A 27,175-nucleotide genomic window follows, 5' to 3' on the forward strand; every position below is an offset into this window, starting at 1 on the left:
AACATTTGTAAAGCAACTTTTCCAGAGTACGGAAATACCCGATATGTGGTCATAAGCTGCTGTTTTGTTTTTTATTTTCTGTTTTTTGTTTTTTTTGTTTGTTTTAATCCCACAAGGGGACATGAAGGTCCAACTATCTGATTTGTGTCTGAATACATTGCACTACCTATGTTGTGCAAGGTATTAGAACTGTTAATCGTTCACTGACAGCAAGATGATTAGGCTCCGACTCCAGACTGGGCCAAATCGGCTTCCGTAATTGGCAGACCGGGACGCCGTTGTTAAGCCTCCTACACCCCCCGCGATCGCATCGCAGGGTTGCCGATTTGGCTAAAAACCACTAAGATGCAGCGCTCGCTTTCTAAGGGGTTAATGGTGGGGATCGGAGCTAGCTCCAGTGCCTGCTGTTACAGCAAGGTGTCAGTTGTAACATACAGCTGCCGCTGATGACGCGTGCTTAGCTTCTGAGCCCGCGCCCTCTTCCCATTGCTACCGGAAACCTTTTAGGCCCCACCTCCGGATGGCGCCTAGGAGGCTTCCATAGTTTGCAGACCGGGGGGGGCAGTTTTAGGCCTCTGGTTGCCATTGGCACTCTGGCGATCGCTTCCCTGGGGTGTCGGTTGGCTACAAACTCCTTAAATGCAACAGTCGCTTTTGACCGCTGCATTTAAGGGGTTAATGGTGGGGATTTGCGCTAACTTCAGTCCCCACCATACAGCAGGGTGTCATCTGTAACATACAGCTGACACCCGAGGCTGATGGTACGTACTCGGATTCTGAGCCCGTGCCATTCATTTGTCGTAAGTATATGACAAATTGCGGGAACCACTAACTTTCCATGACGTATACTTATGATAAATGTTGGGAAGGGGTTAAGGTAACCTACAGTTCTTCACCCTTCTCTAGTCCGATGCCAAGGATGCATTCAAATCTCATCTACTCTGCTGTTGCCCTATTACGCTGCAGATTTTCCGCAATGAAATACATTACAAAAAATCTACAGTGTATACAGCACATCTGGACATACCCGTACAGTAGCAGCAAAGCGGATGATAAAAAAAAACCAGCATAAAATGTGTGGGGAAATTGACCGCCGGTGCGGATTCTCAATCTGTAGCATTTCAGTTTTACTTGCGAAAACACGGTTTACGCTGAGTGTGGGCCATCCCTCTAGAAGAACTGCATTGTTAACAAGCAATGGGTTGGGGAATTGGCCCAAAGGTTATGGGAAAACAAATACCAGGCCCTTCTGTCATAGGTGACAAAACTGGGCACCATTATGGAGATTCCATTTTAATCTGTGCTATGCGGCCCCCTTCTCTGGATATAGGATGCCTCAGTGGGATACAAAAGAAGAGAAGGTCCCAATTCTGGACCTTCTGTTTTTTTCCTCTTGATAATATTTTATTTAGTGTTTTCTGTTTTTCTCTGACTGATAACACTATTCTTGTTCTTGTATCCTGTATCACGGTGTCAGGATGTTTTTGTAGCAGAGTTTTGGTTGCGGTCAGCAGGTTTGACAGTAGCAGAGGAAAACAGGTTACAATGTATCGGCCCAGCATCTGACCGTTAGATTGACTTTGGTGGCTGTTTGCAGCAAGTTCATTACCCTCCACACTCTCTAGCTGGCCAAACATCTGCTAACTATGTTTCCTGTCTGACTGTGGGGGAGGTTCTAGTGAGGATGTAAGCATTCACCGGTCTCCTACACACAGTTCACATGTAACATTCAGCTGCCTCTGTATTCTGCAAACAGGAGGAACATCCAGGTTTTTGTGGTGGTGCCGGGGACCCCCAAGGTAATGTCCTAAGAAGTGTTTGACTGGCAGAACACAGGATTTCAGGGTGTTGCAGGTTTTTAATGTGCAGGATGAAACGCTGTCTATACTTAGTGCTTGGCATTTGTTTGAATAGCACAGATTTTATTAGCTGAGAACATGTCTGAGCTTTATTTTATGCAGTTTCTATGGAAAGGCAAGAAGAGACAGATGTTGCTTTGTATGGGACTGTACATAAAGGCATGTTACATAAGAAAGGATGCCGTAGTAATTGCTATAATCGCTACTCTGCCTATATAATCCTCGCTCTTTTTTTTCCTAGCTGGGGCCATTGAAGAAGTAATCGCCAAAAATCTTTGGAACTGCGACGTTTTTATGTAAGTTGGCCATATTTTAGCTGTTCTTAAAGAAGGCCTCCATTCTTTTTAAAATATATTTTTTTAAGCAACTTTTGGTACAGAAAGATACAATTATGTTGTTATTTATAGCCTAATTCTGCTGCAGGACTGTATACAGCAGTGTTTCGCAACCGGGGGCTCGCCATAGGAACCTCGAGTTATAACCATTTGCTCTTGCTACAATACGACATCCACATTAACAATATTACAGACGTATACTATCCCCAGAAAACTGCCAATCTGGGCGCTGGGATACCAGTGAGTTAAATTTCAAACTGAAATATTTACCAGCAAATCTAAACTTTTGTGATTTATGTTTCTCTACGTGTAAGATGTTAATATTTTTTACTTTTGGCTTGCGGCCATCAAAATTGAATGTGGCTCACAAGGTATAAAAGGTTGGGGCCCGCTAGTATACATTATGTGACCCCCTGACAGCAGCTGATTTGCAAAGAGAAGCTTTATATAGAGCGACTCTCTCAGGACTTCCTAGAAGAAATAAATTAAAGAAGCCGTGCATGTGGCCGGTGGTCTGTGTTACAATCGGCAAGTGATCGCTGTGGTCAGTGATTTAGTCTTTGTGGTCAGTGGTACAGTAAGCTTGCAGACCCTGGCGGTCAGCTATACAGTTAGTGTGCAATTTATAGTAGTTAATGGTACCGTCCAAATCTCCTTTAGCAGCCACTTGCACAGTCTGTCTATCATGCAGCGGCACAGGTGGTATATTTGCCCCTAATTTATATGCCTTTGCCGAATTATTGTTGTTTTTTTTTGGAGCTCCCCCTTGCATTTTGGAGGTTGTGTTATTCCAGATTGTATAGCTAACACCTCCTGTCCGGGTGAACATCATATCACATATGCACAGAAGTGTTACAGGAGGTTCTAACTGCTATAATTTGCAAAACTTGTAAATGCATATTAATGGTAAAGAGCTGCAGGAATAAAGAACAATTCTTTATTTGCTATCTTTGCAGTGAGAATAACACCAACACTGCATTAACTAAACTCGCGGGAGAGGAGTTTCTCATGATCATTAGCAATACCATAAAAATGTGATCAGTGGGTGTCGAATAGCTGGAGCCCTCCACAAGCCAGAGATACAGGAGTGTCATTCTCCATTAAAATCTATGAGAGCTAGGGAAACCACCGAGCAAACTAGAGTTCATATGCCAAAAGTGATGGTTTAGAAAAATAAGTTTTAAATGACAAAATCATGCCTACTACATCTGTACAATGCTGTTGAAGTGTGCAGTCTGATCTGACTAGCTGTTATTTTATAAAAGTTGGAGGTTTACTTTAAATCCAAATTCTTAATGGGTAGTCTAGTTCTCATGCAAAATAATGAATTGCTGTGTGTCCTAGTTTAAATGAATGACCAGGTACACGGAAGGCCAAGGTTGTAACTTCAACGGAATCGCGAACCTGGGCTGATAAAAGGGGAACGTAATGTGTGGTGGTTAAGCGTTTTCTTCTCCATTTTGGGCAAATGCACAGAGAGCGGTTTGCTTGCTGGCAGAGTTTCATTAACTTTTTGTTCCTAAATGTTGTTTTTGTCTGGCTTCCTCCTCCGTTTCACTACAAAATGTCTTGAGTCAAAAAGCTACCTAACATTCTATGAGGCCCCATGCAGCATTTGTCAATGCAGTACATAATACTGTTTACATCGGTATAGTGATTTATCAATGTATCTATGCAAGTTATCTGGTGTAAATGCATAAAAATGTACAGTAATCAGGCTGAGCAGTGAACGTTCACTTAATCAAAATTAGTAAGGGTATGTGCACATGAGGCAGATTAGCTGCGGATTTTCCGCAACTGATTTCATTGCAGAAAATCTGCAGCGGTAGTAGCAGCAAAGTGGATGAGATTTGCACAAATCTTAACCAACACGCTGCAAAAAGAATCCGTTAACAAAGCATGCATAATTTGACCCGTGGTGCAAACTTTTAGGCCGGGTTCCCACGTAGCATAAACACTGCAGAATTTCTGCAACGGAATTTTGTGCAGATATTCCGATGCATTTACAGTAGCAGCAAAGTTTAGAAAAACTTATGCCCACGCTGCGGAAAAAAACCGCAGCATAAATGTTGTGGTGGAGCCCTATTATTTCTTTCTCTGCCCCTGATGTCAGCAGCAGAAGGCAGAAAGAATTTTATCACTTAACCCACTGGCGTAGCTATAGGGGTCGCAGCGGTCGCAATTGTGACCGGGCCCCGAAGCCAGGGGGGCCCACGGCCCCCCGCACCACATCAATAAAAAGTTACTATAGTAACTCGGGCCGCGGGCCCCTGTTACTATAGTAACATACTTTACTTACCTTCCTGGTTCCGGATGGCAGCGGAGGTCCTGACGTCAGGCGCTGTGCGCAGCGCATGACGTCACAGCGCTATGCGCCGCGCACAGCATCGAGACGACAGAACTCCCGCCGCGGCCGAAGAGGAAGGTAAGGTTAGCCTTGACTGGCGGGGACCGACTCCCGGGACCCGCCAATCAGCTGTTTTGAAGGGGCCGCAGCACTCGTACGAGAGCTGCTCCCCTTCATTCCTGTCACTTCATTCCGGTCACACTGTGAATCCGTGTCGGCGATTCACAGTGTGAGCAAGTAGTGAAATGAAGGGGAAGCAGCTCTCGTACGAGTGCTGCGGCCCCTTCAAAACAGCTGATTTGCGGGTCCCGAGCGACACATCAGCTATTGATGGCCTATCCTGTGGATAGGCCATCAATGTTTAGGGACTGCACAACCCCTAAGCCTACGATGTATCAGGCTTAGGGGGCCCATGAGACAGGATCACAGATTGTGTGATCCTGTCTGCTGGGCCCTGTATCTAAGCCAATCACATGGTAGGCTTAGATACATGGCCCATGCGTGATCCTGTCTGCTGGGCCCTGTATCTAAGCCTACCACACTGTAGGTTTAGATACAGGGCCCCAGCACACAGTAATCTTATACTGTATAAGATTACTGTCTGCTGGACCCTGTATCTAAGTCTACGTTGTGGTAGGCTTAGATACAGGGTCCCACAGACAGTATCACACATGGGCCCTGTATCTAAGCCTAACACATGTGTTACTAATCATTTTTTGTGTGTTTTCTTACAGGTTCGGTCGTTGGACTACGTCGGATTCCAGGACTACTTAAATGACAGCTTTTTTTTTTTATTATCAATAAAATGGTTAATGAGGTCTGTGTGGGTTTTTTTTTTTATTTCAATAAAATATTTTTTCTATGTCTGTGTTTTTTTTTTTTTAAACTATATTACTACTGCTTTAGTAATGGCCGCTGGCTGATTGACAGCATCCATTGCTAAGGCGGGGCTTAGTGTTAGCCGGTGCAGAGGCTAACACTAACCCCCTTTATTACCCCGGTACCCACCGCCACCAGGGGTGCTGGGAAGAGCCGGGTACGATCCAGTACCTGACCATCTGTAGTGATGGTCGGCCACTGGGGTGGCCGTAGGCTGGTATTATCAGGAGGGGAAAGGCCAAAAACAGTGGCCCTTCCCACCCTGGTAATGCTAGGCTGCTGCTGCTTTATTGTATCTGGCTGGTTATGAAAAATGGGGGGGACCCCACGTCATTTAAAAAAATAAAATAATTGGAAAGAACGATGTGGGGTCCCCCCCAATTTTCATAACCAGCCAGATGCAACACAGCAGCAGCAGGCAGCATTACCAGGGTGGGAAGGGCCACTGTTTTGGGCCTTCCCCAGCCTAATACCAGCCTGCGGCCACCCCGGTGCCTGCCCGTCACTACAGATGGTCGGGTACTGGTTCGTACCCGGCTCTTCCCAGTACTCCTGGTGGCGGTGGGTACCGGGGTAATAATGGGGGTTAGTGTTGGCCTCTGCAGCGGCTAACATTAAGCCTCGCCTTAGTAATGGAGGTTGTCAATCAGCCAGCGGCCATTACTAAGGCGGTGATAATAAAGTTTAAAAAGATACAAGCACATAGAAAAAATATTTTATTGAAATAAAAAAACACAACCCTCATTAACCATTTTATTGAGAATAAAAAAAACGCCATCATAGAAGTCCTCGTATCCGAAGTCCAACAACCGAACCTGTAAAAAAACACAAACACACAAAAATAATCCGTAACACATAAAGAAGCAAAATTATTATTCTTACCTATCCTGGGTCCAGCGCTGGAGCCGCAATGTCAGCGAGCTGGGCCCTGTATCTAATCGTATCTTGTGTGATACTGTCTGCTGAGCTGTGTATCTAATCCTATCATGTGTGATACTGTCTGCTGAGCCACTGTATCTAATCCTATCATGTGTGATACTGCCTTCTGAGCCACTGTATCTAATCCTATCGTGTGATACTGCCTTCTGAGCCACTGTATCTAATCCTATCGTGTGGTACTGTCTGCTGAGCCACTGTATCTAATCCTATCGTGTGATACTGTCTGCTGAGCTGTGTATCTAATCCTATCATGTGTGATACTGTCTGCTGGGCCACTGTATCTAATCCTCTCATGTGTAATACTGCCTTCTGAGCCACTGTATCTAATCCTATCCATAGTTTATAGGGTCGTAGTGCTATAGATATGCTATGCTGCCTCATATACACACTTTTTTTTGGGCGGACACATATGTATTGGGGCTATTTCCCCTGACATTTTAAGCCCTGAGGGTATGTTCACACGGCAGCGTCTGTTACGGCTGAAATTACGGTGCTGTTTTCAGGAGAAAACAGCACCGTAATTTCAGCCGTAATGGCATGTGCAGGCGTCTTTCGCTGCGTCCATTACGGACGTAATTGGAGCTGTTTTTCTATGGAGTCCATGGAAAACAGCTCCATTTACGTCTGAAGAAGTGACAGGCACTTCTTTGACGCGGGCGTCTTTTTTACGCGCGCCTTTTGACAGCGGCGCGTAAAAAAAAATGACTGTCGGCACAGAACATCGTAAGACCCATTCAAATGAATGGGCAGATGTTTGCCAACGCTTTTGAGCCGCATTTTTGAACGTAATTCAATGCTAAAACGCCCGAATTACGTCCGTAAATAGGGTGTGTGAACCCAGCCTTAGTGACGCCCCCGGCTGCATTGTTGGGCCACTTAGGAGACCCAGCGATGCAGCTGAAAGCTGCGGACCGTCGGCCATGAGAAGTTTGCGGGGGGGGGGGGCCCAGTAAGAATTCTTGCATCGGGGCCCATGAGCCTTTAGCTTTGCCCCTGACTTAACCCTTGGCTATGTGAGCTGCTCGGGAGAGTGTGGATGTCTGAATACTAGGAAAAACGGTTACTGGAATTGGCAGCGTAACTATTTATTAGATTGTTAAAGGTAAATATATTTTTTTTGTCATAGCAATGATTGAACCTTAAATGTCACCGCTGCCCAACATGCTCCTGTATACACTTTTTTTCCACCAGAAAAAGCAGTGTGTTGAATAAAGAGGATCTTTTACCTCTCTTGATATGTCTATTTTAGTAAATCCTTGTATTCCCTATGAAATAACTATTTTAGAACATATTTTCTTAGAACTCTGCATTGTGCCATTCCTCTGTTATTCCTCCTAGCGATTTATGAATAAAGTGACAACTGGGTGTTAACATTCCCCTTGTCGAAGGGGCGTGTCCCTACAGTCTCACTTTGTCAGCACTGATTGGAAGTTGTCAGACTGTGTAAAGACACACCCCCAACTGGTAACACCCAGTTGTCAATTTATTCATATATTTCTAGTAGGAATAACAGCGGAACGGCACAATGTAGAGTTCTAAGAAAAGCGGTTACAGAATTGTTATTCCGTGGGGAATTGAATTATTTACTAAAACCGGGAGAGGTGACGGGTCCTCTTTAAACTGCTGTGAAGCTATACTATACTATGTACCAGTAAATAAAGCTTTGCAAATATTTTCGTCTGCCATGTGGTAGTCATGAGTAAACTACAGTCGTCTATTTAGGGCAACTGTGAAACATTTATTAGCAGGCCTTAAGGGAAAAGACAAATGGAATGCTAAGTGAGCAGGAAGATAGTATTTAACGGGCTACAATTAGAGTGTAACAGATCTTTTGGTGCACCCTGGCAGACCTCTCAAGTAAAATTGCTTGTGTGCGCTTCTTTAGTGGACACATGATAACATACGTATACAAAAGCTGGAGAACTTCTACATGATATCTATTCCCTTTTAGACAGGGCAGTATAAAGTACAATTGGTTACTGTTGTGATGGAATCCATTATAATTAGGTCGTCTTTTTAAAAGATGTAAATCTCCTTAATGTGGCACAGTTACTGTTGTGGCTTGTATAGGGTCTGAGAGGTCCGTGTATACCATAGGGATCCTCCCTTTGTTCTTTGAATCCCTGAGATGGGGTGGATATACTATTTGTGCAACCTGTGCAGTTACACAGGTGCTCAGTAGATAAGGGGGGCCATTGTCACTTTACTATTAATAAGGTTTTATCAAATGGACTGATCTTATGAAGTGGGTGCCATATACAGTTCTTGCACAGGGGGTCGCTGCTGTTTGTGTCCGAAAAGCACTACCTCCTTATGCCCTCCGCTAAGCATAAGTTACTTCTAGAAGAGTACCCCTATAAAAATATTGCACATAAACTGTGCCAGCAGAGTTCCCCAATAAACAATACTACCTGCAGAGTGTCCCCTCACAAACTGTGTCAGTAGAGTGCCTCCCCTCATGCAGCCATAGAACTCAATACATTTCTGTCGGAGTAGTATAAAGGCACATACAGCTAGCTCCCCCTAGTGGCCGCTGCCAGCAGCATTTATCAGGAAATGTGCCCTATCCTAAGGGTATACACACACACACACACACACACTTTGAAAACGCCTGCAAACAGCTTATCATTGATTTCAATGGTTAAGGGCTGGGAAGTGCATACAAGGCAACTTTTTTTTTTCAAAATTGTTTTTATTAACATTTTCCAATAAGGGGTACAAAAAGTAGAAAGGGGAGGATGGGGGCTGAGAAATATACAAGACATTGAGAAAGATCAAATAATGGGATAAAACAATAAATAAAAAAGGAGAAAAATAAAAAAAATAAAAAAATATATATATTCAATAAAATTAAAGAGAAGTAAACAAAAATAGGGGGGGGGGGAGGGGAACAAAAACATAACAGTCATAACCGTTACTATTAAGCTCATTATATCCATAATTCCAATAAGTCAAGTGAGGGGATCTATATATCAAGCAAATGCAGGGTCTCCCCTTCTCGTCGGGTTTTCAACCCCAGTGTGACGATATCATGGGCATGGAACCAGCCAAATACCCTGTGCCAGTCTCACCGATATGTTATCCAAAAGCTTTCTCCGAGAAGCGAGATCGCCAATAAGCAGATCAGAGGCGTGACCCCCGCAGGCATCATAAGAATCCGAATCCCCGACAACTCATCTCGCAGTGAACACACGTTACAATATAGGTTCGTCCCCCATAAGTAGCTGTTCATTAAACCATATAGTGGAGTCAAAGCAGTTTTTTATTTTCATTTGCACATTCCACGGGAGGAGTGAGATAAAGGATTCCCAAGTATTGAAAAATTGCTTGACCTTTTGCTCTTTGTGGAGAGAGGCCTCCATCCAATCCATCTTCATCAGATAGGAGAGTTTGTCAAGAAACATTTTGAGCGGCGGGGCCTGATCATGAAGCCAGGTTTGTAGGATAGCCTTTACCCCCCGCTGCCGCCACGTAGTGCAATAGTCTATGCGCCCCGGGGGAACAGTGGTGTGTATCAGGGTCCAGGTACCCAAAGATTGCCCATAACGCTGTGTTAGGAACAAAGTTTGTGAGGTGTTCAGAGGTGAATACTTGTATTCTGGACCAGAAAGTTTGGATATTTGGGCAGGACCATAGACAATGATAGAGGTTAGCCTCCGGTGTGTGGCATTTGAAGCACTGCGATGTGGGATAGACGCCTATTTTGTGCCCTATATGCGGTGTTAGGTATGACCTATGGGAGACTTTCAATCTCCTCTCCAGGAAACACGCCGAAGGGAGAAATTTATGTGCCTGTGTCAGAGCCGCTAAAATGGTTGTGTAGGTGAGCGTGTGGTCATCTGTTTGCCATTTGGTTAGGGGGGTTTGAGTTTGAGAATAATCTAAGGGAACGTGGATAAATTGATAATTACGAGTGATTTGACCCCTGAGGTAGTTTTGTTTTGAAAAATGATGTCGCAGGCATGGGTTCCATTCTTGGTCAGGTATCGGTGATAGTATCTTTGTTAAGTAGCTTTTGACTTGCATATAGCTAAAGAGATCAATCGGGTGATCCGGAAACTTAGAACATAGCTCTGTAAAGGAGAACATCCTACGCTCTTCTATGTTCACGAATTGCCCCACAGAAGTGAGCCGCAGCCTGTACCATCTGTGAAAGACAGCAGCAGGGTTACCACTCTGAAAGTCAGGGTTACATACCAAGGGCATATGAAGAGATAGCAGAGGAGAAAGATGAAAGAGAGATCTTATCTTCTGCCATGCCTTCCATGTGGTAAATAGTAAGGGGTTGGCCCTTGTTTCCCTCGTCAGGCTCCCATAAGGAAGATGCAAGAGTCCTGATAAAGCGTTCCCCATGAACAATGCCGAGTCTAGAGGTGAGGAGGTGTATACGGAGGTGTTGTGGATCCAGTCAGAGATATACCGATATAGAGCTGCCAGATTGTAGTGTTTAATATTGGGGAAGTTGATACCCCCGTTACCCCTGGGCTGCTGCAGGATGATATAGGCTATTCTGGATCTTTTCCCGCCCCAGATAAAGGTTCTATAGAGAGAGTTGATTCTGCGCTCGTCTTTGGGTGTGAGGTAAATTGGGAGTGTGTGGAAGAGGTACAGGAGGCGTGGGAATTCTGTAATTTTGAGTAGATTAGCCCTGCCCAGATAAGAGAGTGTAAAGTGTTTCCAGGAGAGGAGCGTCTTCTCCAGTTCCGTTATATAGTGCGATATGTTGGTGCTATAGAGTGCGGACGGGCGTTTCGTGATTCGGACTCCTAGATATGTGAGGGCCTGAGAGTTCCATTTAAATGGGAATTTGCGTGACCACGGGTGCGGAGGGGCCTTTCAGTAACATCGCTTCTGTCTTATCCAGGTTCAGAGTGTAACCGGACAGTCGCCCCACCCCCTCCAATTCACTCAAAACAAGGCAATTTTTATTTTTTTTAAATTAAGAATTACACTAAGATTACATTTTTTATTTTTAAGGCATATTTTTCCCATTTACTATGGACAATGGCAAAAACGTTTCAAAGAAACACTTCAAAAATATTTGGCAAGTCTGCCTCAAACGCCTGATACTCAGAGTGTTTTTTTCTTGAAAACTGCCTCGTATTTGTCTGATTTGAACAGAAGCCATGTGGACATACCCTTAAAGCAGTCCGGAAGATCAGATCTCCTCTATTTCAGGTGACAACTTGGGAGAGTAGGCATGTTTGCTTGAGGGTATGTTCACACGGCATATGTTTGAGGCCGAAAAATACAAGGCTGATTTTAAAGGAAAATTGCCTCTGAATCCAGTTGATTTGGGTTTTTGCATGCATGTTTTGAGGTGCTTTTTGTTGTGTCCATGGAAAATTCGGCTCCAAAAATGGCTCAAGTAGTGGCATGCTGCTTCTTTTTACAAGGCGTATTTTTACGAGGCATTTTTTATTTTTTATTCAGCAGTGTAAAAATACCCCTCATGAACAGCACAATGTATTTCCTATTGAAATCAATGAGAAACTGTTTGCAGGCTTATTTCAAGTGTGTTTTGGAGCTCCAAAATATGCCTGAAAATAAGCCGTGTGAACATACCCTAAAGGGTATGTACACCTTTGCAAACATTAACTTATATTCATTGAAGCATATAAGAAAAAAATAGTTGGTAAAGGTGTACATAAAAAGCAGCTGATGCTGTCATTTACATGCCCCAGTTCTGATAGAAGCAGGTTCAGTGTCTTGTTACGCAATGACACTATTGAGTTAACTGTGGCTGCGCATTTTTTTTTATTTGCTAATGAGCGAATGTTGAAACCGTGTTCTCCTTATCTTCACTTTGGAATATCTTGTACAGTCAGAGCAGAAGTCATTTCCGTATTTCTTCTTCAAGTGAGTAACTTAAAAATTCTTTGGAATTGTTCTAATTTGTTAACTGTAAAATGTAGAAATATTTTTGGTATCTGTATTTTGGTATCACATTGGCTTTTAGTTGTGTATTATGTACTGTTCATGGTGTGGATTTTCTAACGTTGGGACGTTGCAAGGTTATTTGTTTCTCTCGAGGCTTTATCTGCAAGGCTTCAGAGTCAGCGAATGTACAGTGTTCTCCTTTTAGAAGTGGCACAATTAGTTAAACTGCTGATGTGTGGCTGAGACCGATTTAATCAATGAAAGTGTAATTTCTTTAATTTTTATGTGTGCGCTACAGTTTTTTGCGGATTGAGAATACCACATCTATTTAGACAGGCCTATAAAATTCCCTAATCTGACTCCTTTTCATGGCCCTCCATTTAGATTAGTCATCAGAATAAGATTCCCTCACACTCCTTCTCTTCATGTCCGTCATACACGGATAGTGGCTGGTGACCGGCTCATGCAGCTTTATGATACCACCGCATGTGTATAAAAATGGCCAGACCATTGTACAGAACAAACACTATTACACTTTGTGTCTCCCTTATGTCCTCATAGATTGTAAGCTCTTGCGAGCAGGGTCCTCACTCCCCAGGTTTGAATTGTAAATTAACTTTGTCACTATGTAATGTCTGATATTGTTTTCATGTTCCCTCTACATTGTAAAGTGCTGCGTAATATGTTGGCGCTATATAAATAAAGATTATTATTATTATTATTATCTAAGGCTTCGTTCACTCTTGCATCCTGGCTTCTGTTTATAACTGATCCATTTTTTTGGACAGATCCTGAGGGACCCTATTTACTTTAATGGAGTACTGGGGTTCTGTTATTTTTAACGGCAAGAACAGTGCTTAAGACTGTGCTATTAAAAAATTAAAGGGAAGCTTTACAGAAGCAATATGGTTCTAGCATCTAGTCCATGAAATATTAAATTATGTGACATCTATATCAGGCTAACACATATATGGAAACAAAATAAGGAACTTTTTTTTTTTTACTTCCTCTTGTATATAAGAACTTGACATTTTGCATATTGTTCCAACACTGCCAACAAAAGCTTTTTAGGAGCTGTCAGACATCATGTGATTAAGTACTAAAAGCAAATAGCTGCTATAAATATTCTTCTGTATCATATTCTTCATACACCATGACACATTTTAGGTATATATTGCAATGCTGAGACTAATTTTAACGTTTTTTACCTTTCTGAATTTGACATTTGAATAACTTTTTATATGTCCTCCTTTTTGTGCAAATTTGGTGGTCAAACCAATACTACTGTGTGTGTGTGTGTGTGTGTGTGTGTGTGTGTGTGTGTGTGTGTGTGTAGCTTAAAGGGTAACTAAACTTTAAAAAAATGTTTGACATGTAAGAAGTTTTGATCGGTGGGGTCCGAGCACGAGGGGCCCCACCGGTCACTAAAACGAAGCGGCAGAAGTACTCAGGTGAGCGCTCTGCTGCTTCGTTTGTAATCGACTTTCCTCAGAAAGCCAAGTGAGCAGTGTATGGGCTCGTAGACTTTAAGCCCATACACCACTTGCTTGGCTTTCCGAGGAAAACCCCTCCGAAAAGAAGCAGCAGAGCGCTCACCCGAGCGCTTCTGCCGCTTCATTTTAGCGATCGTGGGGGTCTCATTGCTCTGATCCCCACCGGTCGAAACTTTGGACATGTCACTATGACGCGGCAATTTTTTTTTTAAAGTTTACTTACCCTTTAAAATAATGATCCATTTTATGTATATTTAGATTGTGCGCCCCAATGGGGACAGTAAAAAAGAGGACCTCTGTGCAACACTGCGTAATATGTTGGCGCTATATAAGTAACTGTAATGTTTACCAATTGTTGGCAACAAAACGTTAAACAAAAGTAGAGGTTGCTTTTAAGACAACACTAGTATTTAACAAACATAACTGTTTGCAAAATTACCCTGTCCAATAACCATTACTTTAAACCTGTGGGTTTTATTGGACATATCGAAGACTCGAAGTCCTGGAATCCTCATATTTATTTTTTTTATATTCGAAATTCAAAAATTGTTGAATAAAAAAATGCCACCAAAAAAAGTACATAGCCTTTTAAAATTACTTTCAGACTAACACACTTCGTGGAATAAATAGGGATAACAATACAGTATAAATTGTACGTGAAAGAAACAGTTCAAGGTTTATCAGTGCCTGACATTACAGCCATGAATTAATCAGCTGTATTACCCCTATGTCCTTGTGAAAACAGTCCCTGTTTGTATTCTACTCTTGTCAAAGGAACATTAGGGGGAGGTTTATCAATGCATATATGCCAATTTTGTAGTTTTAAGTACATTGTAAAATGTGTTCAGCCCAATCGTATTTCCAAAGCCCATGCTTCACTTTTGTAGACCGATGCAAAACTTTAAAATGATCAAATTTGAAATCAGTAAATGAGGCTTCACCGTCGGCCTATGTGTAACAGGTTTACTAAGTTTTTCTGCTATTTTCTATTTAGAAATTAAATAGAAAACATTTAAAGTTGTTTTAAAATTGTGCGCTATATCCCTTAACAGGCGTGCACCATGTTGTGGAATATAGCATATGCTGCTCTACTGTGGTAGACTGGGAGGCAGCGAGAGCAGAAAAAGGCAGAACATGGTTTACGCGATAGATAGGTGGGGCCTGCATCTATCTGACATTTGACATACGGGGTTAAAGGAGTTGTGAAGGATTAGAAAAACATGGCTTTTTTGCAGAATTTATATACTGTTAAAGTACATGAGGAAGAAGATTCGAGTAATAGGGCGTCATCACATTGCAGGGTCACAATGCGTAATTTACTGTGTATTCCGATACAATGCATGAAGTAAATACAAGCGTATACAGCTCTGAACACCGATTGCAGTTTTACACACCGCATAATGCAGGGATTTGCTTCCACTATTCTTGCTGCCAGCCTCTAAATCCTCCTCATCTGGCACAATACTTCCCATTACGACACAAGTTCAGATCAGAAACCACTGATCAGGTTTCTGTATTTTCCTCCCTTAGGCTACACATTCCTCCGAAGACAATCGCATTCCTCCGGATAATTCTTCATGATAGATAAGCAACTTTTAAGTGGAGCTGTCACAGGAGGTTTGCGCTGGCATGACTGGTGTCACTAGTGCTGGGCACCTCAGGGGAGTTCTGTGGTAACCCACAACAAAGGCTTCCATCCACAGCACCATGCTTCAGCTGTGTAGCAGGAATGGCAGATGTATGCCCTTCGTCGAGAGAGCAGGTCAGTCCTTACTAGATCCTAATTAGCAGGACAAATAACTGGTTAGGACCACAGATGTACACAGATATATTAACTACCTCCTGTCTTGCGCCAGCAAGTTATTGCTAAGTAATGCAATGCAGGCCTTCTCTGCCAGTGGTTACAAGGCACTGTGCCATCTGCGTTTCTTTCTGCATTGTCTTCTCTGCTTTCTTGCTGCTTTATGGGTGGGCTGGTAGGGCATTCGGCCCGATGTGCTGGGAAACGGGGGTACTACTGGTAAAAGTAGCAAAAGTTAGTTTTTTTAAAATTTCATAAGGAGGATATACCTAAATAAGTAAGAAAAGATGTAATGGGTCTCTTACAGGGTGCTGATTTTTTTTTTTTTTAGTTTTTTTTTTTTTTTTACATATCTTACATCTATGGGTCTGTCGCCCCTAATAACCACATTACAGATGTCCTTTTTTCTCAGCTGGGAAGCACATCTTTCAATATGATTGTTTGCTATGGAGAACACTTTTATTTCTCCATCACTTACTTTCATAAATAAAACCCAATTAAATGGATTTATATACTGTAGATAAGTATATACAGCTTTGAAGTTCTCCCCATAGCAAGCATCCCATCCTCCTCAAGGTACATGCCTGTTATGGTGTACAGGCAATGGCTTTATAAAATGTCATTAACAATTGTTTTAGTATAATTGCGCACGAACACTGGCATGGTTGTTTGTGAATCTGCCCCATTCTGTTGTGGTCACTCTGATTTAGGCCTCATGTACACGGGGTCCCTACGGTTCCAAATGACAGACCCGCTGGCACTCTGTGTACCTATCTGCGGCACCATGTTCTCCTCTAGAAACAATGATTCTAGGGGGTAATACTCCCATAATATGGAATTTGCTTGAACATGCCGCCAGTTTTTCGTTTTTTTTCCATATAGAAAATTGAACGCACAATAAGTTACAGTATGGGCCCATATTATAGATCCATACAACACATTACCTGTATGTGAAACTTTAGAAGCAAAGACAGTCTAGCAGTATGTAATGACAGGGGGGTAGGGAAACAGACAGTGAGCCCTAATCTACCCACCACTCAGTCCCTGCCTACTTGCCATGACCCGCCCTAGGCGACGGGGTACAACTGGGCGACGGTCCCTACGCTCAGTAGGTGCACGACAAACAGACAAGGGGACACGAGCAAAGGGAAATGGGGCAGTTGCCCACGGCAATACCGTGAGCAACAAGAGAGGTGAACAAGCCGAGTTAAACCAGGAATGTACGAGGTACCAAACGCAGAGCAGGAGAGTAGTCAGAAAGCCGGGGTCAGTATGAAGCAAGGTCAAATAGCTAGGAGCTGCAGCAAGGCCAGGAAACCACACGAGAAGAATCACAAGCAAAGGAGGAACAGGAAAGGCAGGTATAAATAGACAGAGGGCAGAACTAGCTCCGTCTGGCCAGGCTGCGATAGGCTCTCCCACTCCTAAGCCTGCCATCCTTAGTGGTGGAAGATGGAGTCGGTCTCAGAGACATAGAACCAGGTGCAGACTGATTACCCATGGGTGTATACACAGAAGTGCCTGGCAGATCCTTTACACAGTGATGGCAATAATTTTGGAAATCTCAAATTTTTTCCAACAATTTTCTCCGCCCCAACCCCCCCCAACCCCCCCCCCCCCTAATCTTGTAGTGACCATCAACAATCTTATTAGACTTTTTGCAAAATACTATTCAATGAATATCAGATTTTTTTTATTTCATCAGGGGGAAATATTTATTATATATATATATAAGTCCGTGGACATTTTTGCTGCCTAAACCTTTTCATATAATGTCGCTCGTGATTGCAGCTTCACTATGACCGCTGCACATGTGTGTGTGTGTCTGAACCAGAAGTGAACCGTTCCACGCTACAGATTGTACTTTACTTTTTTTTTTCATATTTTTATTTTTCACTGCCCACACTTCCTTGCGCGCTGCTATTTTTCCAGCGTTTATAAACCCCAGAGGTTTGGCATTGTCCACTATGAGTCAGGTGCTTTTTTACAGGAAGATTTGTCTGCCTATATTTGGGAAGCTTAGCTGTCAAAATAGACTTTAATTTTCATGATTTCTTTTTTTCCGGTGACCGAGGTTGTGACAGCCTTCCATGTAACCACAGTGCACACAGCTGGTATTCACTGAGCTATTTTAACACACTGTGGCGTCTAGTCATAAGACTAGTGGAGAGGTGTGAGACATTTATATTCCGAAATTTAACTCCCATTTCTATGCAACTCTCCGCTATTAGAAAAGAGTGAACGGAAAACAGATGTTTGCTAGCATGCTGCCTTAAATATTGAGGCAAAAACAAACCGGTGAATTGTCTTGGGATTTTACAGTATGGAGAGATCTAATTTTATCTCATGGCCTTATGTAAAGAGTCCCTCATGGGAATGCGTTTAAATAACGGAGTAAAAAAACATGCTCTACCTCTGTAACATTCAGAGTATGTACTGAAAATCCGTAACAAATGCATCACATGCAAACTTGGCCTTCAGCTTTCCATACACATTAGTTTAAATTCAGTGGATACCGCTCATAATATATTGTGTATGTGGGGCCTTCTGACTATCCTTCGAAAGCAGATGTTGGAGGGTAAAAAATGGTTGGGTAATGTTGGATTTCAACATGCCTGATCCTTCGTTCTGCCGGGAGTTAAGCGACTTGTCTCCATGTCGCCTATGGTTTATGGGGATATTGGGGGACATGGTACCTATCAGACGGCACAATTTCACCTATAGTACTTTCTTTTACCAAGACTTTGGCTAGGCTGGCCCCAGGACTGAAGTGCCTCAACCTAATTCGCTGGGTAATTCTCTGGATAACGTAGCAGGTAGTGAATCAGAGCAAATTAGGGGAATAGAGGCTGCTGCTGCTAACACCCGTGAAAGTCTCGAACGTACCATGAAAAATATTCAGGAGATATGGGTCAGGCAGTCTAGAAGTCCGTAACTAGAGTCAAACAAATAGAGATGTGGTACCAGGGAATAAACATAAACGTAGTTGGATAGGCGGGTCTCGGTAACAGATGTAGCAGTGCTGGATAATAGGTACAGCAGAGGGTAGTTCACAGGGGTAGTCCGACAAGCTGAGAGTCAGTAACGGTGATGTAGCACCGCTTGTTATTTGGTACAGGGTGGATGAAGCAGTAGAGTGTCAAAACACATTGCATCCATACAGGGAACATAGGAGCCACCTTTTAACTGAGGCCAGTGCTTTAATTTTGACTAGCCAGGCAGCTCTGCGTACCCACTGCCCAACACGCCTGTCCCTGTTGTGGCGGCTGGCTGGACGAGATGGCACTGAATCGGGATGAGTCGAGGACGTGACTCTGTTTCAGAGAATGCAGGTGAAACCATGCATGCCCTCCCCTTCCTACCCTAAAAATAAATAAACCACTCCCACTAATGTGTTTGTGGTCCATAGTAGTAGTAGTAGTAATAGTAATAATAAAAAATGAGTGCTCTTTTCAAAATGATAATGGTAATTTAAAAGTATATTAAGCAAATAAGTCTTTTATCTTCAGTTGACAACCAAGCATATACAGCGTTGTCTGCCTCACACGAAATCTTACATCTATATCCAGGTTTAGATGTCTGACGTTGGATTTAATTCATTTTTGATCCTGATCAGAATTTTCAGCGTTGGATACATCAGTGTTGTAAAGGTTTGCAGCTGTACTGCAGTTTAGTAAAACCTCCACAGACTTCTTCCAGACATCTCTCAGACTTACTGTCTCTGCCAACTATTCCATTTACTTTCATACACTGTCCGCAAAAACTCTGCACCTGTCTACTAGAAAAGCCACATAAACAGGACTGTACAATAAAGTTTATACACTGACTATTTTAATGTATTTTATATGGCAAATATATTTTAAATAACCCACAGCACTGTAGAGTTTGACTAAATGGAAATCTAAAAAGCAAAAAGTCAGTCACCTATGAATAGTTCCATGGATGCAGGGCAGCACTTGCTTCAATAGGAAAAAGGTGATTCCAGCATCCAAATGGAGGAACATCAAATCGTTTGAATTTTAACTGGTTGGTAAAGGTGTGGTCCAGGCACAGACATCTGGTAGCGGGAGCAGTTGATCAGTCGGTGCGGGGCCCGGGTGTTGGACTCCTACCGATCAAATATACTGATGACCTATCCTGTGGATAGGTATCCACAGGATAGGTCATCAATATATGATTGGTTGGGGGTCCAACACCTGGACCCCGCACCGATCGATGAGTGAACATCCGGCTCCAACTACTGCATAACGTCCAGCAGCCGGAGCAGCTGATCGGTGCGGGGTCCGGGTGTTAGACCCCCACGATCATATACTGATAACCTATCCTGTGCATAGGCCACTAGTTGTCCGTGCCTAGACAACCACTTTAAGCAAAAAGATTGAATGCTTCACAATTTAAGAGCTTACGGTGGAGATCACCGCCCCGTAATGCAGGATTAAGGGCAGGTTCACACCTGCATTGGTCTTTCCGTTCTATTTAGTCAGAGGATCCGAACAACGAAAATACCGGAAGGTGGCTGACTTAACAGATTGACTATAAAGGGTTCTGTGAGGTTTCCGTCAGGGTGTATGTAGTTTTACTAGAAACAATAACTCGGCATGCTGCGCTATTGTTTCCAGTATTTTCGTCCAGATATGCGACAGAGGCCCCTAACGGAGACTCCAACGCAGATGTGAACTGGCCCTAACTTGTGCAACTCCCTGTACTATGACTGAAGAGATATCACCAATGTGTATTTTTGAAAAATGAAGTCCCCCAGTGCACATACATTTGGTTACAAATAGATGTCTTCTAATCGTTACCTTCAGATTGCAACTCGTGCACCTAAGGCTGGGTTCACACTAGCGTTTGCCATTCTGTTGGTTTGTTCTGTCAGAAGGGCAGAACAAAGGAAAAACACTGTCGGCCGGAAACCCATTGACTTAAAAGGTTTTCGTCAGGATGTCCGTGGCTTCGCCGCAAACTATAGGGCAGCATGCTGCGCTACTTTTTCTAGTATTGGCCGGATCTGCGACGGAGGCCCCTAGCAGAGCCTCCAACACAGATGTGAACGAGGCCCGACATATTGTCGTTTTCAACTTGCACATGTAATAAAGTAAACAACAAAAGTTGTATTAAAATTAATGTATTGTTGCTCGAGTTTACATTTACTAAATGAAAAATATATATTTCCATCTAGTTAAACCTATTATCCTGCAGTGTTAGTCCAAAGGAAGGCAAAACATCAATTTGTCCGTTTTTGAAAGTTGTTTTGCGCAGAATATGGTTATCTTCATCATTGCGCACACACAAGACATATCATTAATAAGATCTGATAAGAGTTCTTGGTCCTCCAACTAGCATGAAAACCAATTTAATTCTGAATAAATATATCTATCCAGACCAAAAAACAAACAAACAAGATGCAAAACTCAATTGTAATGTATCAAATATAAAATATATACATTTTATTGAAAAATACTAAAATAAAGCATATAAAAAGGTCCACAGACACACTAACAAAAAGAAGACCATCAAATAAACTCCTGCAAAAGAGCAATCAACAATGTATACATGAGTCAGAGAATGATCATCCAAAAAAGAGAGAACGACGCAGCACTCAAAAAAAACTTGGGTTTATTCATCCACCATCCACTACAACTTTTCACCCACTCTATGAAGGCTTTTTCAAGTCCGAGAATGAGGTATGGCATGTACAAACCAACAACTGTGCAAATTAATGTATAGATACATGTTCAACAATAGCCTATATAGGAGGAAATTGCTGAGGAAAGAGTAACCATACTGACCCAAAAAGTGCTGGAGTAGTTGATGGACGTCCACCCCGAGTCACGTTTCAGGGCACCCCCAGACAAAGGCAAGTGCGCCGAAATGCGGGTCGGGGTGGACGTCATTCAACTACTCCAGCACTTTGATTACTCTTTTGCAGGAGTTTATTTGACGGTCGTCTTTCTGTTAGTGTGTCTGTGGACCTTTTTATGTGCTTTATTTTAGTATTTTTCAATAAAATTTATACATTTTATATTTGATACAATTGCGTTTTGTTACATTACAATTGCATGTGTGTGTGTGTATATATATATATATATATATATATATATATATACACATTTTTTTCTTTGCATCTTTCTTTACTGTGCATTTTATACCTTTCTGAGTAGCCTGACATGCGTTAGTTTTGCTATGGAATCTGACCGGTTTATATAATAATAATAGTACAGACAGTGTCCCCAAATTAAGTATTTGTTACGTTACTTTATTGCATACTAGGATTTATGTAATATAAACCCTTTTAAGTAGATACTTCTCCTTTAAGTGTCACAGCTGTGATAGCCAAAAGTTCTAAAATGTACGCGGAATAGCCCCATAATTTATATTTAATAACAGGATGCCAGGAATGCAGTTCTTAGAACATTACTCAGCTCTGTCCTCCCACGTTGTGACACCAGAAAACGATCTATACTCCCTTTAGTGGAGTCAAGAAAAACGCATTAAACTACTAGAATTCCAGATAAGTTGACTTATAATACAGTGGTGTCTTTAAAAGGGGTTGTCTGGTTTTTACAATCCCTTTTTGTTCAAAGGGATTGTTCCTGTGAACAGCTTTATATTCACACGTGGCAGATTTGTTGCAGAAATTCCTTTTGACTGTTCCGCTGGTCTGCTTGCAGTAATCCATACACATCCTACCAGGGCTAGCATCCGCACCCGGCGAACCCGGGCAAGTGATGGGACCAACTACTCTTGGGAGGGGGCGACTTAGCCGCCAGGTGCTGACTCTTCCGTTGTCACGGCATCACTGTCCATATATGGCAGTTATGTTAGGAGAAGAGAAGGTGTCCCAGGCAGAAGCGACTCAGCTCCGGGACTCCATCTCTGGGGAAGCCCCTAACATCACTATCCATATATGGACAGTGTTGTCAGGAGCAGAGGAGTGTCCCAGGCAGAGTGCTAGTAGTGCTCTGCCCGGGACTTTGGCTCTGGGGTTGCCTCTGACACCACTAGCCGTATATGGACAATGATGTCAGGGGCTTCCCCAGAGGTGGAGTACCAGAGCAGAGCCTTTACTAGCGCCCTGCCCGTCACTATATGGACAGTGATGTCAGAAGCCGAGCGGGAGTCCCAGGCAGAGCGCTAGTAGGGCCTACGAAGTCTGTGTCGCCCAAGGGCCCACATAAACCTGGAGCAGGCCCTGCATCCTACAGAAGTTTCTGCAACAAAACTGCCACTTGCAAACATAGTCTTAACCTCTTCCCTCTACTGCCATTTTTGGATTTTTCCTCCCCCCCCCCCCTTCCAAAAGCCATAGCTTTAATTAAAAAAACTTTAACACTCTAACTTTCTTTTGCTAGTCACCCTAGAGGACTGGAACCAGTAATCGTTGAAATACTTTCACGATATACTGCAATGCTAAAGTCTCTGTCTGGACCGGTGGTCACGGAGTTTAAATATCTGGGGGTCAGGGTGACGGCGAAAGCACAGGATTATATGTCCCTTAATGTAATGCCACTGTTAACAACGATAAAGACCAAAGTAGAGGCTTGGAATAAGCTACCGTTATCGGCTCCGGGTAGGACGAATTTGATTAAAATGATCCTTATGCCTCAAGTGCTGTACGTCTTACATAATTCCCCGGTATGGATCCCCAAATATTGGTTTAGGAGGTTGCATAACCTTTTCAGGGACTTAGTATGGAAGAAGGGGGTGCCCAGGATTAAACTGGAGAAACTTCAATTGCCTAAGGAGGAGGGGGGCCTAGCTTTGCCTAATGCATGGGTGTATTATTTAGCTGCCCAATGTCAGCATTTCTGGGGGTGGGAGCAGGAGGAGACCTGGGGGTCCAGTGTGCGCATGCTATCGCATCTTGGGGGGGGGGGAGAATCCGCTGGCAGGACTGGAAGCACACCGCTATAGAAAACTGGCGAGTACTCGACCCACCCTGCTTCTCATACATAAGGTGTGGTGGCATTGTAAGAAATTGTTGGAGATAGGAGAGTGTACTAAATATACCCCACTCTGGAGGAATACATATCTGGGGGAAATGGGCAAATTGGAAGGGATGCAGGGATGGGAGCAGCGAGGTATAATACGATTGAGTCAGTTGTACGAGGGAGGCATACTCAAATCCTTTCAGCAGTTACGGGAGGAGTTCCAGTTGGATTCCCGCATGTTCTATCAGTACCTGCAGATTCGGCATGCTGTGCAGACACAAGCGGCCAGTGTAGACATGGCGATCCATGCCACCAGGGTGTTGGAACATATTGCTAAAGCAGCAACGTCAAAGGGATTAATTTCATTGGTTTATCGCAGGTTGCTGTCGGAACATCTGGGAGATCCTATGGCACCAGCCAAAGCTGCATGGGAAAGAGATGTGGGTCCTATTTCTACAGACCACTGGGAGGCGGTTTTGGCGGCATCATGTACTTTGTCCATAAATGTAGCACAACGGAGATCACAGTTATTTCTGATACATAGGGTGTATAGGACCCCATGGGTTCTGAAACAAATGGGATTAAGGGCAGACGCCAGGTGTCCTAGGTGTCCGGAAGAAAAGGCAGACATCCTTCATATGTTCTGGTCCTGCGGGAGATTGGGGGCCTTATGGATGGAAATGACAGAGTTAATGGGCCGAGTGTTTGAGGTACAGATTCTATTGGATCCAGTGGTAATGCTGCTGGGGTATGTCGGGGATTTGGAGGGGGATAGGATGACAGGGCTGGCAATTGCAAAAATACTATACCAAGTTAGGAAGGGAATAGCAAAGCACTGGCTGGATGGGACCCACGCTCGAAGCAAAAAATTATAGGGGCACTTAATTCTCAGGTTCTGATGGAATATAGGATATATTCCAAGAGGGGGTCCAAGACTAAATTTGAAAAACAATGGGCTAGGTGGATTGATCACTCTGGGTGTACTTCCTCGGAACTTATGACGCTACGTGCACTGGTCGCACTCTAAATGGTTCTGGGGTTCAAGGGAACACTAAGGGCGCGGGGGGCACGGGAGCAGGGAGGGCCAGGTCACACATTCAGGAACAGAGCCACTGACGGTTGCATACATGCGGGGAGTTGGAGGAGGATGGGGGATGGAAATGGGAAGGAGAAAGAGATAGGATAAAGAAGATCGTAACGGGAAGGCCGGCTGGGGGATACAGGGGGGAGTTGGGGGGAAGGGATTGTTTTGTTGGAAATAAATGTTTGGGTCTTTGGAGCGATGCTTTCACAATGTATGAAAATGTATAATGACCTGTATTGATGTGAAGTTTGTTGAATAAACTTGAACTGATTAAAAAAAAGTCTCTGTCGGGGCTTAATAGGTGTACTTCAATAGGCCCCCATGCTGCCATGACATTGGCTCACAGCGATCGTGTTGTGGCGGATTGAACGCCAGAGGGAGCTGCCCCCCTATTTCTAATGTCTTACATGCAGCGGTCACTATTGACTTTCCATACCCCCCCCCCCCTGACATTACGTCTCGTGTGTGTGTATGTGTATATATACGGAAGGTGTCTGTTTTTTGTTTTTGAAAAAGTTGTGCAAAGCCCTTAACCCCTTTCTATTTCAAATCAGTGTGATTTGGTGCAACTTTCAAAATACTTTTGAAAATAATTGTAACTTTTTGAGATACAGCTGCTTTTGTATTCTGTATACAGAGCAGCTGCATCATGGGCTAAGACCTGAATCTGTCAGTTCAGCGGCACCGACGAGTTCAGTGAAAGCGGGTCCTGACATGCAGGATCCACCTGTAATCGATCACAACTAAGATCTGATTGAATACAGGTGTATCTGTGTGTCGGAGACACGCAGGACCCGCTGACACTGAACCAATCAGTCACATGGACCTGACACATACAGGTTTTAGCGCTAGATACAGCTGCTCTATATACAGTAAATAAAGCAGCTGTATCTCAAAAAGTAAAAATAATTTTTCATAAAGTTTTTTGTTTTTTTTCTCCATTAATAGAAAAAAATACTATTTCAAAAGGTGTACAGAGCCTTTAATCTGTTTGGGAATCTGCCAGCAAGTGTTCAATACTGCTGCAGCGCCACCACAGGTGAAATTATTCATTAAGTAGTGCCCATTTTAATTTAATGTGCTGTCCATATAATGCACGGCCATGCTGGACTCTATGCTCAGACTAGTTGATGGATATCCTGAATAATAGACCTTTTTTTTTTAACTCGGAACGCCCTAATAGGTTATCTAAAAATGGATTTTGCTAAACCAGACAACCCCTTTTTAATGTTCATTTAATGCGTAATGCCCTGTTATGGGTCTCTCTGGTCACTTTGATCATCCTATATTAAATTTTCATTTTCCTATGTAGTAATTGTGTATTATTAAGGCAGTGTTTTTGTCTACAGAATGGAGTAGCTAAATGATTGTCGTGCTTGTTTTCATAATAATCGCATACGTCTGTCATTGTTTCCATGATTACACCCTTCTTAATGATAGGTCTTGCTTATTTTTCAGGGGTTCCGAGGAAATCACTTCGCACATTGATATATGAAGGATTTGAATTCGGTGCTTAAATTCTTTCCCACTAAAGCGTTGGGGACCACTATAGAAATTACTATTGAAGATTGTATGGTCAACCTATCCCTATCCGGAATCCGTGTTTTTTTTTTCGTTTTTTTTTCTTTTCGGTTTTCAGTAAAATATATATGTAAATATGTTTTATTTATTACATAATACATTCAATGCAAAATATTTTTTGGAGCAAGGTCACGTAATGTTTCCTCCGTATACTGGATATACGGAATAAAGCTGGTGTTTTGGCAGTATTATGGAATGTTCAGTCATCAAGCTCTTGCATAATGTTTGCTCTACCTCACAAGGCGCAGTAAATATTTTTCACCTAAACCGTACTTATGGTAGGTGGCGTGTCATCTGACCCACTCTTCAATATAAAGTTCATCAGGACCTCCAAAGTCACCACTGGCATATCACACCCTATATATGGGTAATATACAGAAGGTTTATTTCTGATGCAACTTTAGTAAAACTTCCTGGAATCCTAGAGCACTCTTCTTCTTCTTGCTATAATGCACTGTATTCGTTGGCAGTACCGATTTACCCACCAGAAAAGGACAGTATGGACCGTACTGCTGTGTGCAGTTGCCTTCTTGATCTATTTCATGTATTTCTGCCCAGACTTCTCAAATCCAGTGGATCCCATTGATGCATTTGATAAAAACGTATGCATGTGTGGACAGTGCAAGCCAACACCCCTAAGGACTCCATGGTTTCAGCAACATTTCAATGGATCTATTGAGCCTCTGCTAGTAAGAAAGGATCAGCTCATACCTGAACATGTTCTGAAATGGTGGCTGGTGCGTATAACTGAATACCGTTAAAGATTTTACAAATGATTACTATTATTTACATTCATGCTAGACTTTAAGGGAACACTCCGGGCACAACTGATGCACTGTAATAGGCCTAGTGCAGTCCCTGAGGGAGCGGATTATGACGCAGGCATTCTCTTTAGTGTTTTTTTGAATACCTGTATCTTGCATTATACCTTGCACTAGGCATAACACAGTGTAGGTTTTGCTCAGAGTGTTCCTTTAATGCAATTTATATGTATGTTTGCTACACAGAGCCTCATGTATCATAAAAAGCTGTTTTGTTGCATATAG

General features: G+C 42.9%; 1 protein-coding gene across 3 annotated transcripts in view; it reads left to right on the forward strand.

Annotated features, from left to right (window-relative positions):
- The first annotated feature begins 1,616 nt into the window (after positions 1-1,616).
- The window catches only part of LOC142665595 (CMP-N-acetylneuraminate-beta-galactosamide-alpha-2,3-sialyltransferase 2-like), a 36,986-nt gene continuing 11,427 nt past the window's right edge, over positions 1,617-27,175 (forward strand). The window contains exons 1-4 of one of the 3 annotated variants that reach the window (XM_075845302.1): positions 1,617-1,799; positions 2,101-2,155; positions 15,263-15,494; positions 26,007-26,866. In XM_075845302.1, the coding sequence (XP_075701417.1) occupies positions 26,579-26,866 (288 nt within the window). In that variant the 5' untranslated portion in view covers positions 1,617-1,799; positions 2,101-2,155; positions 15,263-15,494; positions 26,007-26,578. Of the gene's footprint in view, positions 1,800-2,100; positions 2,156-12,155; positions 12,219-15,262; positions 15,495-26,006; positions 26,867-27,175 lie in introns of those variants that run through there. The other 2 variants (XM_075845301.1, XM_075845303.1) reach the window with 2 other exon arrangements.

The sequence above is a fragment of the Rhinoderma darwinii genome, chromosome 13 (genome assembly GCF_050947455.1).
Source record: "Rhinoderma darwinii isolate aRhiDar2 chromosome 13, aRhiDar2.hap1, whole genome shotgun sequence".
Lineage (NCBI taxonomy): Eukaryota > Metazoa > Chordata > Amphibia > Anura > Rhinodermatidae > Rhinoderma > Rhinoderma darwinii.